Source organism: Bos mutus, chromosome 1, assembly GCF_027580195.1.
Source record: "Bos mutus isolate GX-2022 chromosome 1, NWIPB_WYAK_1.1, whole genome shotgun sequence".
NCBI classification, from domain to species: Eukaryota; Metazoa; Chordata; class Mammalia; order Artiodactyla; family Bovidae; genus Bos; species Bos mutus.
Window position 1 is genome coordinate 66,345,761 of NC_091617.1, and position 12,248 is coordinate 66,358,008.

A 12,248-nucleotide genomic window follows, 5' to 3' on the forward strand; every position below is an offset into this window, starting at 1 on the left:
GTTGTGGGTTGGGATGAAGTTAACTCCTCAGATCTCATGGTGGGGATGGGCAGGCTCCACAGTTGCTCCCCAGATCCTGCCAGACGTACTCAGTACCTGGGCAGGCCTGTGTGGCACACAGTGCCTCCTCCGTGTGCAGCCCGAGACAAATGTCCTCGCCGGGGGAAGGCGCGGGGCTGGTACAGGAACGGGTGCGTTGGTAGTGGCCGCCACCGCAGGAGGCAGAGCACGGGGACCAAGCGGTCCAGCAAGACCAGGCACCCCGCACTGCAAGGCATGGGGTGTGTGAAGAGGGGCCGCGGGTGCAGGCAGGGCCCGAGACAGTCTTTTCCCCATCCCAGGTCACTCTGCCCGGGCTACCTACAGCCCACTGTGAGGGAGTGCCCCCTTCCCTCAGAGGAGGCAGGGCAAATGCAGGCTGCAGAGAAGACCCCCAAAACCAACTCCATGTCAAATTAAGCACCTTCTCTGGCTAACCCATTAGGAAAGAGAAAACAGCAGCACAGCGGGTGAGGAAATGTCTGGTCCCTGGGAGTCGCTGCTCTGTCCATTTTCAAGGCCAAAGAAATTGCTCTGGGGCCCTGTGTGCAGAGTGGGCAGGGAGGAGTGGTCTCCACGCTTGAGCTGAGGCCCGGGTAGGCCTGGGAGTTCCCTGGGCGAGGGGTTCCCTGGGCAAGATTCCTTGGTGGAGGGTTACCTGGACAAGCGTGCGGGTTGCAGTCCTGATACTCGGCGGCATCACCCACGCAGGGCAGGCCCCCGTTGCGGGGCTCGGGGTTCGTGCATGTTCTCTTCCGGAAGCGGAAACCCAGCTCACAGTCCCGGGAGCAGGAGGACCATGGGCCCCAGGCGGCCCAGCCCCCGCTCACCATGAGAGGGGAGGCGCCCCCGCTGCGCAGGAGATCCTCCACCAGGGCTGGAGGAATAGAGGGGGCTGAGCTTTAGCCAAAATGTTAAGTCGCTTCAGTCGTGTCCGACTCTTTTTCGACCTCATGGACTGTAGCCCATCAAGCTGTCCATGGGACTCTCCAGGCAAGAATACTGGAGTAGGCTGCCATGCCCTCCTCCAGGGAATCTTCCCAATCCAGGGATCGAACCAGCATCTCTTACGTCTCCTGCATTTGGCAGGCAGGTGCTTTACCACTAGCGCCACCTAAGCCTTCTCCCAAACCGCAACCCTTCCCCGCCCACGCGTCCCCCAGCTCTCAAGCCACCCCGCCCCTTCCCCGCCCCCATCGCCCTGGGGCTGTACCGTCAGTGTCGCAGGCTCCTGAGCCGTCCGCCGGGCAGGTTCGGGTTTCCATCCTCCTTCGGCCAAACTGCAGCCCGTGGGGGTCGGGCAGCGGCGCGCGGCAAGTGAAGCGGAAGCGCTGCTCCTGCCGCGCCCCCCCCTGGGTCACGTTCACCGGCAGCCACGGCGTCCACGGCGTGTTGCGCCGCACTTCGGGGCAGGCCTCGGGATTGCATGTCTTGAACTCCTTCGGGGTGAAATCCAGTGCTGTTTCACAGCCATGCAGACCCTGGCCTGCCCTTGCACTCCGACCCCGCCCCGTCTGCCCTACCCTGGGCTGCGGGTCCAAGCATCCCGCGCCCGCCCCCGCCTCGGCCGGACCCTCACCACGCCGCAGCCCGGGCAGGAGTTGCCGTTCTCACAGGTCCGGCGGCGCGACTGCACGCCGCCCCCACAGTTGCTGCTGCACTTGCTCCAGGAGCCCCAGGATGCCCAGAAGATGGGCACCGGGCAAGGCGTGTTTTCGTTACAGAACCTGAGGAGCAGAACGGGAGGAGTCATTACTCCACCATTTCGTATGAGAGGTCACTGGGATTGTGAGACTTGGGGAAAATTGGGAAAACGAGGGTCCATTGGATCACCCAGAGAATCCAGACCACCTTCTGGGGGGCCCCGGGAAGTCGGGGACCTCGGGCTTGGCTTGTCGCGGAAACCTCCAGCCACACCCTAACTCACCGCTCCTCCCGGCTCTTGCCCACGCAGATGCGGCCCCCGTGGCGTGGCGCGGGGTTGCTGCAGCTTCGCTGGCGGACCTGGAATCCGATCCCACAGGAGGTGCTGCACAGGGCCCAAGACGACCACGGTGTCCATGCCCCGTTCCTGGTGGGGCCAGAGGGGACAGAGACAATGACCCTCTGAGTCCTAGCCTCTCCGATCTAATAACATCTGCATAGATGGGTTTTGTATTGTTGTCAGGAAATGCCATTCACGGGAAATACAATAGCTCCTAGCCAAACCATCTCAGGAATGACGTACTCCTGCATTCATTTGTTCACTCGAACAAAGATTGAAAGCCTTCTGCTATACACCAGGCTGTACTCGTGCTTAGAGCACAGCGATAGGACATGGCCTCTACTTGCCAGGGACAAAGGACATCTTCCCTAGAGAAGATGTCCCTTCCCATCTGTACCCTTTGTTTCAGCCTTGTTGGCTGGCAGACCTTACAAATTTTGGTTCTACAACTAACTGGCTTTTTAAGGCTGGGCGATTTATCGAAATCTTCTGTGTTTCATCATACTCTTACCTTTAAAGTAAGGATACTGATTGTATCCTACTCCGTGAGGGTGTTGTGATGGTTAAGTTAATAAATGGATATAAAATTATTTTAAGAGTGTCTGGAATTTTGGATTATTTATTTTAACCACTTTAGGGAGTCCCCAGGTAGTAGGCAGTGTAGTAGGTAGTAGGCAGCTCTCTCTCTCTCTCTACATAGGGAGAGAGTCTCATTTAACCCGCCCAACAACCTTCAAGGAGGGCACCGTAACCCCCATTTAGAGAATCTCAGAGTGATTAGGTGGCTACTGCCATCCCATGCTGTCCTTCCAGTTGGGGACTGCAAGGCTTATTGAGGCTATAGATCATCTGGGAGTGACTCCCATGCCTATCCAGACTTCCTCTTTGTCTGCAAAGCACCACCAGGCAGACACTTCTCTCCCACTGGCCTGGAAACTCTCCCAGTGCTCGTTTCCTGCCTCAGACCTCAGCCACCTGTCCAGTCTCCTACACAGCCCTGAAGTATTTTCTGTCCCTTAGTCCAAACACCTGGCTGGGATGATGTCCCATTTGCTCTATTCCCCTTACTCCATTCCAAGGCCACCGAGGGCATGCCCTGTATCCTCACATACCTGGAGCAGTTGGCAATGTGAACAGCTGGCCCCAGGCAGTCGAGGCCCCCACAGCGGGGTCGAGGGGAGTCACAGGCTCGGGACCGACACAAGCAAGAGCCTGAGTTGTCCCCATCCAAGTGCTCACATGGTTGCCATGGTGACCATGGGCCGAAGCCCCCATCCCGAGTCACATTTCGCACCTGTGGACACACATCGAGAGCAGGACCCTGTCACCCAAGGCAGGGGCAGAGAAGACACAAGGCCTGTGGGGACACTGGTGGACAGTTAGCCTGAATTCGGGGGAAGAGGTCCCTGGTAGGGGCTACAAAAGGGTGCTCACAGGACATGCTGTGATGTTCTGGGTCCAGAGGCTCATGTTGGAGCTGTCCTCGAGAGTGCTGCAACGTTGCTGCTTTCCATCCCAGCCGCAGTACGGGTCCCGTGCCCCCAGGCAGGCCCTGCCAGACAGAGGTCAGGAGCCTCAAGCCCACTGGACTCCCACCCTCATCTGCATCCCAAGAATATGCCTGGACACTCCTCTCTGGACACCCCTCTCATCCAGATGTCTTCCACAATAGTAACTAAGTTCCTTGACTACTTACTGTGTGCCAGGCATCATTTTAAGCACTTTACAAGTGTGAATTAACTCAATGCAACAACTCAGTGAGGAAGGTACTGTTATTATCCCCATGTTATATGGACGAAAACCAGAGCTAACCCTGGACTCACACTCTTACCCTCCAGAGCCCGCACACTTAACCAAGAAACTACTGAGTCTGAGTACTTGCCTGAGTCAGGGGTTCCACACTGCACATCTAGGGCCACAGGCGAAGATGTGGTGAGCAGAAACCCAAAGAGGCAGTACCTCCCTGCCAGACGCTATGATTATAGTGATGGAAAGGACCTTACAGATGATCTGAATCAGTGGTTCTCAACCCTGGCTGCACATCAGAATCACTAAAGGAGCTTTTTGAAAAGTACTGATACCTGGGCCCATCCCAGACAAAAAATCTCTGGGTGGGTGCTAGGGGGTTTAAAAGCTTGTGGATGATTCTAGTGGGAGCCAGGTTGGGAATCGTGGGCATCCATAATACAACCTTTCTGTTAAACAAAGGAAGAAACAATCACAGAGAAGGGAAGAGGTATTTCCCGAAGATCACACAAATTTTACATGACCGAGCTGGGGTTAGAATCTAGGCACCCCCTACCACCACTACCACCACACTCTTCCCCTTACGCTTCTGTGTCCCATCTGGAGGCTGTATCTGACTGTAAACATGGGCGCATGCCTTAAAGCATAGAAGCAGGGGACACAATCCAGGGTCACCTGGACATCCACATGCTTGTGCTGCTCAGTGGCAGGGCCCAGTGTCCAGTGCATTAACATCATAAGAATAAGCTCAAACTGGGATGGGGCAGGGGTCACATCCCAGGTTCCTCTTCCCAGGCAGGCCAATCTGGTCGATCTGCGGTAAGCCAGGAGAGGAACGGTTCACACACCGATGAACGCTTCAAAGCCCCCACTTCTCATATCCTAGGCTCCTCTCTTTCCTTTCTCCTTCTGACTTAGTCATTGTATCCTCTATAGTTTTTTTTTTTTTCCTCTATAGTTTTTAACAACAACAAAAAAATGTATCTCTACCAATAAGACTTCAAGGAGGCGGGGAAAGAGTATGGGAATTAGGGAATCAGGATGTGCTATCCATTGTTAAGTCAACACAATCTCACCTTCTGAACCCTGAAGGAAGTTCCCTCCAACACCCAGAGAGCCCACCGCCAATCTCAGGGGATACTCTGGGTCCCTTCTGCCTTTCATTCCCCAACTTCCACTCCCTCTGACAAGGCCTGGCTGCTCCACAGCAGTGGGCCTGCTGCGGACAATCTAGGAGCGCACTGCGAGTGGAGCAGAAATTGGAGGTTAGAAAGCAGAAGAGGCTTTGGGGTGAAGGAGGTGCTGCATGACAAAGAGGGTAGGGGAGCCCACGCCATGAGTTGAGTCTGCAGAGGGATTTTCCATTGGCCAAAGGGGCCAAGGCTGCCTAGCACTGAAGGGATACACAAAGGAGTCAAGGGGCTGCCCCTTTTCGTGAGTCTAGGATAGAATCTTCCTTTTCTCTTGAAGCTTCAGGGAACATCACCTGTCAGGGGAGTTCTTTATTTTCGGTGAGTTCAGTAAGCCATATCAGGCTCCAGAGAGAAAAGAAGTTATATGAAGACCTTATAAAGAAGAGGGTGGGGCTCCCCTCCTTGCCAGAGGAGATCAAAGACAGTGCTGTCTCTTGCTCCAGCAACTTATGACCTCATATAAGTGAGACAATGCCTGGGGTTGCAGTGAGTGACAGCCTCGCTGATTGCCAGTAAGCACACCATGGCCCACCTGGAAATCCAGAATGCTCATCTGTTGCTGTGTTTCCACTTTGTTCTCTCAAGGACAATTTGTGTGAATTATACAATGTACAGGTGCTCATGTTTTCATTCAGGATCAGTGGTTTGGCCTGGGGGTGTTTCACCAGCAAATGAGTCAAACTAGATGTCATGGGACTAAATACATGTGCAAAAGTAGTCCCAGCAACCGGTGCTTTTGAGGTTCTGCTTACCTGCTGACATTTGGGCCAAATTTTCTGTGAGCAGACTCAGTCAATCAGAACTCAGTAAAGCCCATTCCTGAGTGTATTTGCCTTAGCTCTCAGAAATGGGTATCAAACTCAAGAAGCACTGACATGGTACTCCACAAGCAGTACAGATTAAATAATAAAAAGAGAACTAGCCGTGACTAGTGATTAATAATAATACATATGATTCTATCCATCAAAAACAACTGTATGCTAGAAGAGAGAATGGATAAGAGTAGAAAATTTGAATTGATTTATACAAGGTAAAAACAGAAGATTCTGGAGGAATGCAGTTTGCCTCATGCTACTTCTCTCATCTAGGGCCTAACCAGTTCTAGAACAGTTGTTCCCAGTCTTGAGTACAAATTAGAATCTCCTGGGGATTTTTAAAAACAGCTTAGGCAAACAAAACAAAAACCTTCCTGTTTCTGGGCCTTCAGGACTGGAGTAAGCCCAGGCACTGGCGTCTTTGAAATACTCCTCAGGTGATTATAATGAATAATAGCCTTTAGAATTGCTGTTCCAGGGCCACTTTTGTCAGGGTTCCCAAGTCAAGAGATGAGGTATCCTGTATTTCTTCTAATCCATGACAGGATAAAGAGCAAAGAAACACACAGAGTAGATGCTGGCCGTAGCCCCTCAGCCAGGATCCCTCACCCTCAGCCTCTCCCGCACTCAGTCGTCCCAGAGAAGAAAGAGGAGAGCAGATTCTCCATGGACACACCTGCGCTGCCCTGGCCCAGGTTGCCTGAGGGGACCTGCGAGACTCCCCTGGCACCAGTGCCTGAGCTCTTTGCTTGTCCACATTTGCTGTTTTTGACCAAAGGCCACTTCAAAGCTTCCAGAGCAGAGAATGTCCTTAAGAAAATTAAAGCTCCAAGCAGAGGAGAGTTACAGTGTGTCTCTGATGGCAGGAATGGGTGGCAGTTAAGAGTTTCTTTCATAAAAAAAAAAAGAGTTTCTTTCATAAAGTTAGCCATCAGACTAATAATATATCACCATGTCTTTTTTACTGCAGTGTCTCAGGCAGTCATTACAAAAGGGAACAGGTTCATTCCATGGGCTCAGAAGCGGGACAAAGATGGATGGTGGAATTTACAAGGAGGCCGATTCCAATACCGTGTAGCCATAGTTTCACAAAGGGAGCTGTCCACAGTGGAGCTTGGGAGCAAGTGGTCATTACTTAAAATGGCAGTGGAGGGAGCCCAGACCCTCTGCCAGGGAGGGAGGTTGGGATAAGCTGGCAAGACAGGCCCCTCACTCCAAGGCGGCATGAAGGAGGAAGGGGGCGGTTCTTCAGGCATAAAACACTGCTTTGTAGAGCTAGTCAGCATTCATTCCCTCTGCTCCTTCTCCTGTGAGCCCTGGTCTCTCTGTGGTCAGCTCAGTGTCCTGGTCATGCCCTATGGGGCTGAAGTTTGCCTGAGTGAAAGGAGGGTTCTAGAGACAAGCCCCTGGATTCTGGACAGAGGAGGGGGCATAAAGGGGCCTCTGCTTACCTGTCCTCAGCTTCTTGCCAGCTTTGGAAGAAATGAGGAAAAAGGAAAGAAATGTCTATCGTGGAACACAGTAGAAGCCTGTGACAAACTGCCTCGCTACAGCACACATTCTGATATAGTGTGATGGGCAGGTGGCTCCCAGACTCCCGGAGCGCACAGCCTGCTGGCGGCACGGGCTTCCTCTGTTCATTCTGTTAACTTCTCATTAATGAGACCTCACATTTTAGATCCACCTACAGTATACAGTAGGGTTTCTACTGTACACATCAAGGCCTCTTATCCCAAACTCAGGAAACCAAAAGTATTAGATTCCGAATTGACCTCTGTCTATCTTTCTGTTCCACCCGGCCATGCTCCGTGACCTCACTGTCCCCTGTCTGCAGCACCACGTGCATGGGGAAACAACTGGCATCATCCTTCCTTTCATTCCACTGCAGCCCCCATTACATCATATCTGGCCCAGAGCCACAGCAGCTCACACTGGCCAACCATCTGCCCTGCGACAATGCTACTCGCCACTGTCTGCTTGATCTTTGTAAAACACCTATTCACACTGCCCATCACTCTATTCCCCTGCTCAAAGACCACTTCAGTGCCCCCAGTCACAGAATTCAAGTCAAAATCCTCCCTTGGCATTCTTAGCTGGCCTCAGTCCACTTTCCAGTCCCACTCCTCTCCTGCACCAACCTCCTCTCAAGGCCAAACAATCAATCAACTTCAGGATCAGTCATGTGTGGAAGGCCACTTTGCGCCTGGGGCTGGGTGTGGCCCCCCTGGTGGAGTATAGAAAATACTGGGACACTGGGTTTACCTTCGAGGATTTACATCCTCTTAAAGAACAGGATACATGTGAAAAGTTTAATAATGACACAAGAGTTAAAGAAGACAAGATATGAGGGAAACACCATGATTCATTGCCAAGCAGTGCTGTCTGTATTCAATGTCACAGATCCTGAGACTCCAGAGAGCCCAGGAGGCTGATGGCCCCTAAATGCATTCGCAGAGATAAAAAAAAGGAACTAGGACCAACGATGATTAGTTACCAACGATAACTCACTTGCTGGACTAGGCACTTCATGAGCATTATTCCCAATCCTTACAGTTTGTTTGCCAAAATTAAATAGCATGCGTGTTAAGTCACTTCCCTGGTGGCTCAGATGGTAAAGTGTCTGCCTGCAATGTGGGAGACCCAGGTTCGATCCCTGGGTTGGGAAGATCCCCTGGAGAAGGAAATGGCAATCTACTCCAGTATTCTTGCCTGGAAAATCCCATGGATGGAGGAGCCTGGTAGGCTACATACAGTCCATGTGGTCACAAAGAGTCAGACACGACTTAGCGACTTCAGGTAAGTCACTTCAGTTGTGTCTGACTCTTTGCAACCCTATGGACATAAAATGGGTCCTTGACCTGCAGGAATAATTATCGAGGTGTGTTTGGTGCTTGAACTATGAACAGTATACTCTTACATACTTTATCCAGCTGATTCTCCAGTACCTCCTGGAGCTGTTATTTTGTACATGTTAGAGGTGGGAAAGGCAATGGCAACCCACTCCAGTACTCTTGCCTGGAAAATCCCATGGACAGGGGAGCCTGGTAGGCTGCAGTCCATGAGGTCACTAAGAGTCAGACACGACTAAGCGACTTCCCTTTCACTTTTCACTTTCATGCATTGGAGAAGGAAATGGCAACCCACTCCAGTGTTCTTGCCTGGAGAATCCCAGGGATGGGGGAGCCTGGTGGGCTGCCGTCTATGGGGGTCGCACAGAGTCAGACATGACTGAAAGCGACTTAGCAGAGGTGGGAAAACTGTATGTCTGAAGATTATCTGTTTAGCTGTTATGGCCTAAAATGTATCTCCCCAAATTCATGCATTCAAGTCCTATCCCCTGATATCTCAGTGTGTGTTAGTTGCTTCAGTCATGTCTAAATCTTTGCGACCCAATGGACTGTAGACTGTCAGACTCCTCTTTACATGGGAGTCTCCAGGCAAGAATACTAGAGTGGAAAATTAAATTGCTTCATCACAATTTCCCCCTATTTTCCCACTGAGAAAGCCAAAGTTCAAAAGGTTCAGTAACTTGCTCAAGATCATACAGCTGGTATAGCTGACGCTTCAGTGGAGCCCCAGGTGTATCCAATTCCACCACTCAAGCCCCTTGCATTATACCCCAGTCTCTGCCCACACGTCAGTCAGATTAATGTCAAGGCTTCTCTCACCAACCAGAGCCCTAAGAGAAACGAGAGTGTTCCAGGCCTGTTTCATCTGGCCTCCCTCTTCTCACGCCGACAGCCCGCAAAAAACTCTGAGCATGGGAGGGCTTAGCACATTTGGTGCTTTGCTGATGGAACCCTGCATTAGGACTGAGGGAAGTTTGGGTGTTTGCCCACTGCCTTCCACTCCCAGCCCACCCCCAGCCCCACCCCTTGTCAACCCATGACCTTCCAGCCTCCTCCCCAGCCCCCCAGGCCCATCCTCAGTTCCTAGCACCCTCCACCGAGACTGGAAAACAACCGTTGGCAGCAGGCATGCCATTTGTCTCCCAAATCTTGAGAACAGATGGGCACAGCCAGGAGGTCCCTGTGTTGCAAAGGCCACAGGAGCCCACGGGGCCTTGGCTATACCAGCTGCAGGCAATTTTTTATTATCTCCATAATGGGGGTGGGGAGCAGCTCAGGGTAGCCCTCCAGTGGTTAGGAGTCTGAGATACATCTGCATTTGGCTTTGGGACAGGTTTTGTTTCCCCTTAAATGCCAGCATCATTGTTGTCAAATTTGTGGATCCACTAGAAGCTAAAGTTTGGAGAACTGATGGCAGAAGCATCTGGGATGTCGGATCTCCACTTGGCTCCTCACCTCCACCCTACCCACGCCAGATCTCTCTGCCTCTTCTAAGTGGGGAAGTTAGAAGGGCAAGCTTGGGGAGCATAGCCTCCCATCTGCCCTCACATCTGGGTAGTAAGCACTGTGGTTTCAAAGATAAAGCCCCCTCTCTGAACTGAAGGGACTGAGAATAAATCAGGTGGAGATGGCCGCCAGGCCTTCACTATGGGCTTGACAACAGGGATAACAACAGCCACCACCTTGTGCTCAACACATCCTCCCCCTAGGGAGAGTGATAAGTGGTTTGCGCAGATTATCCCAACCAGCCTTCACAAAAACCCTGCAGAGATTTATGAGGAGGAAGCCAGGGCTCCGAGAAGTGACTTGTCCAAAGGCACACCATCCGTGACTGCGTCAGGATGCCACCCCACGGGTACCTTGACTCCGAAGCTCCATCTGTTGGATCTCCACTTCCCAGTGAGATCGACAGAGATCGGCGCTGGGAATCCGGCCCGCCAGCCCGCCCGCCGTGGCGCGGTGCCCACTCACCCCTGGCTGCTGTAGGCGGCGCACCTCTCCAGCGGGACGCGCAGCACACCGTCGCTCAACCCCACGAAGAGCGCGCGGGCGCTGTGCACGATGCGCAGGCTGCGCAGTGGCTCCCGGCGCCCGGGGGGCAGCACGTGCAGCTCCTCCAGGTAGCAACCGCGGAGGCTGCGGCTCGTCGTGGACAGTGCCTTCAGGATGGTGCCCGACTCTGGAGAGGCCAGATCAGGGTGGCCTTGAACCTCAGGGTGGCCCCGGAACCTCGCAGCCCAGTCCCCCACCCCTCCACCCCCTCCCACCCGGGGCACAGGCGGGGCGGGGCGGCCTCACCGGTGCCGATGTAGAGCACGTGGTAGAGTGTATCCTTGGCCTGCACAAGGTCCACCACGAGGTGTGAGAAGCGCACGCTGTCTTGGGTGACGCAAGGCTCCGGTGTCACCGGCTGCACAGCCTCGCTCATCAGGAACAGGCGCTGTGCGTCCTGCAGGCTGCGCTCCGTCAGGTTCTCATTGGGGCCCACCTCCGGCAGGGTGCCGCACTGCGGCGGGGAGCCGGGTCACGCGTGCCCAGCTGCCGGGCTGCCGTGATCCCGGGTCCCCTCCTTCTTCCTCACTACCCAGTCCTTGATTCTCCAACCCCTGCTCCCCACCCCCAACATCCCCGCTAAGGGTCCTGCACCCTCTTCCAGGAAGATACCTCATCTTTGGGAACTAAGGGACAGTGAAGCTGAGAAAATGGGGGAGGAGAGACCTACCAGGGGTGGAGAGGGCAGGGAGATGAAAAAGGAGCTTGATTATCCAAAAGCTGATCATATGAGTGTGGATAACAAGTGTCCTGTTATTTCATGCTGTCGCTGTCGGTGCCCCTCCCCCACATTGGGCCAAGCCCCGCCTTCCCTCTCCCTGTCCCTCTCATCTCAAGGTTCTTACGGCTTCTAAACCAAAGCTGGAAGGCAACTGTCATTTACTGAGCACGTCAGGTGCATATCATTCTACGGACCCTGGTCAGGTGCATGTCAATCCTCCAATGTGTCTATGAAGTTGGTGGTATTATCCCAATGTGCCAGATCAGGGTAAAGACTCAAGGAGGTTGAGTGACTTGCCCAAGGTCACACATAAAGAGGGCTAGATCTGGGTCAGGACTCTATGACTGAAAAGCCTGAGGTCTTTCCCTGCTCCATTCTGTGTCCTGGGCAGGAAGTTGGATGGATATGAAAGTCAATCATCTGTATTTTGCTTTGTCCTGTGGCTCTTCCTGCTTCTCCATCACACACTGGGGATGCTCATACCACCATGTCTAGGCTCTGACTCAGAGACCTTCTGGGCATCACTACCCATGCTGGGTAGACTGAGAGCAAACTCCTGGCCAGACAGCTTGTGAGTGTGCCCCCCACCCCCGGCCCCCTATACTGAGGAGGGTTGAGGTCCGACCTCCCTCCCTCTCAGGAGGTGAGGGGTCACATTTAGAGATGGCTCAGACCAGGCCCCCTTGCTCTGCATCCCATCCACTCTTCCTTTCTCGCTCCACAGTCTTGAGGTTACCACCCTCTTAGGGAACCCCTGCAGACCCCACAGATGGGCATAGACCAGCAGGGACACATTTGGCGGTTACACTAAGTAGTTGGGCATCAGCTTGTGGCTGATAGTCTGGGGGA

At 53.3% G+C, this 12,248-nt stretch overlaps 1 protein-coding gene across 4 annotated transcripts in view; it reads right to left on the minus strand.

Moving 5' to 3' along the window:
- Positions 1-12,248, minus strand: part of SEMA5B (semaphorin 5B) — a 124,302-nt gene that overhangs the window by 2,488 nt on the left and 109,566 nt on the right. For all 4 annotated transcript variants that reach the window (XM_070370185.1, XM_070370175.1, XM_070370199.1 and 1 more), the window contains 9 exons: positions 10,925-11,132; positions 10,598-10,805; positions 3,458-3,575; positions 3,136-3,317; positions 1,967-2,110; positions 1,619-1,766; positions 1,253-1,478; positions 698-916; positions 97-267 (listed from right to left, as the gene is read on the minus strand). In XM_070370185.1, coding sequence (XP_070226286.1) covers positions 97-267; positions 698-916; positions 1,253-1,478; positions 1,619-1,766; positions 1,967-2,110; positions 3,136-3,317; positions 3,458-3,575; positions 10,598-10,805; positions 10,925-11,132 — 1,624 coding nt within the window. The remainder of the gene's footprint in view (positions 1-96; positions 268-697; positions 917-1,252; positions 1,479-1,618; positions 1,767-1,966; positions 2,111-3,135; positions 3,318-3,457; positions 3,576-10,597; positions 10,806-10,924; positions 11,133-12,248) is intronic.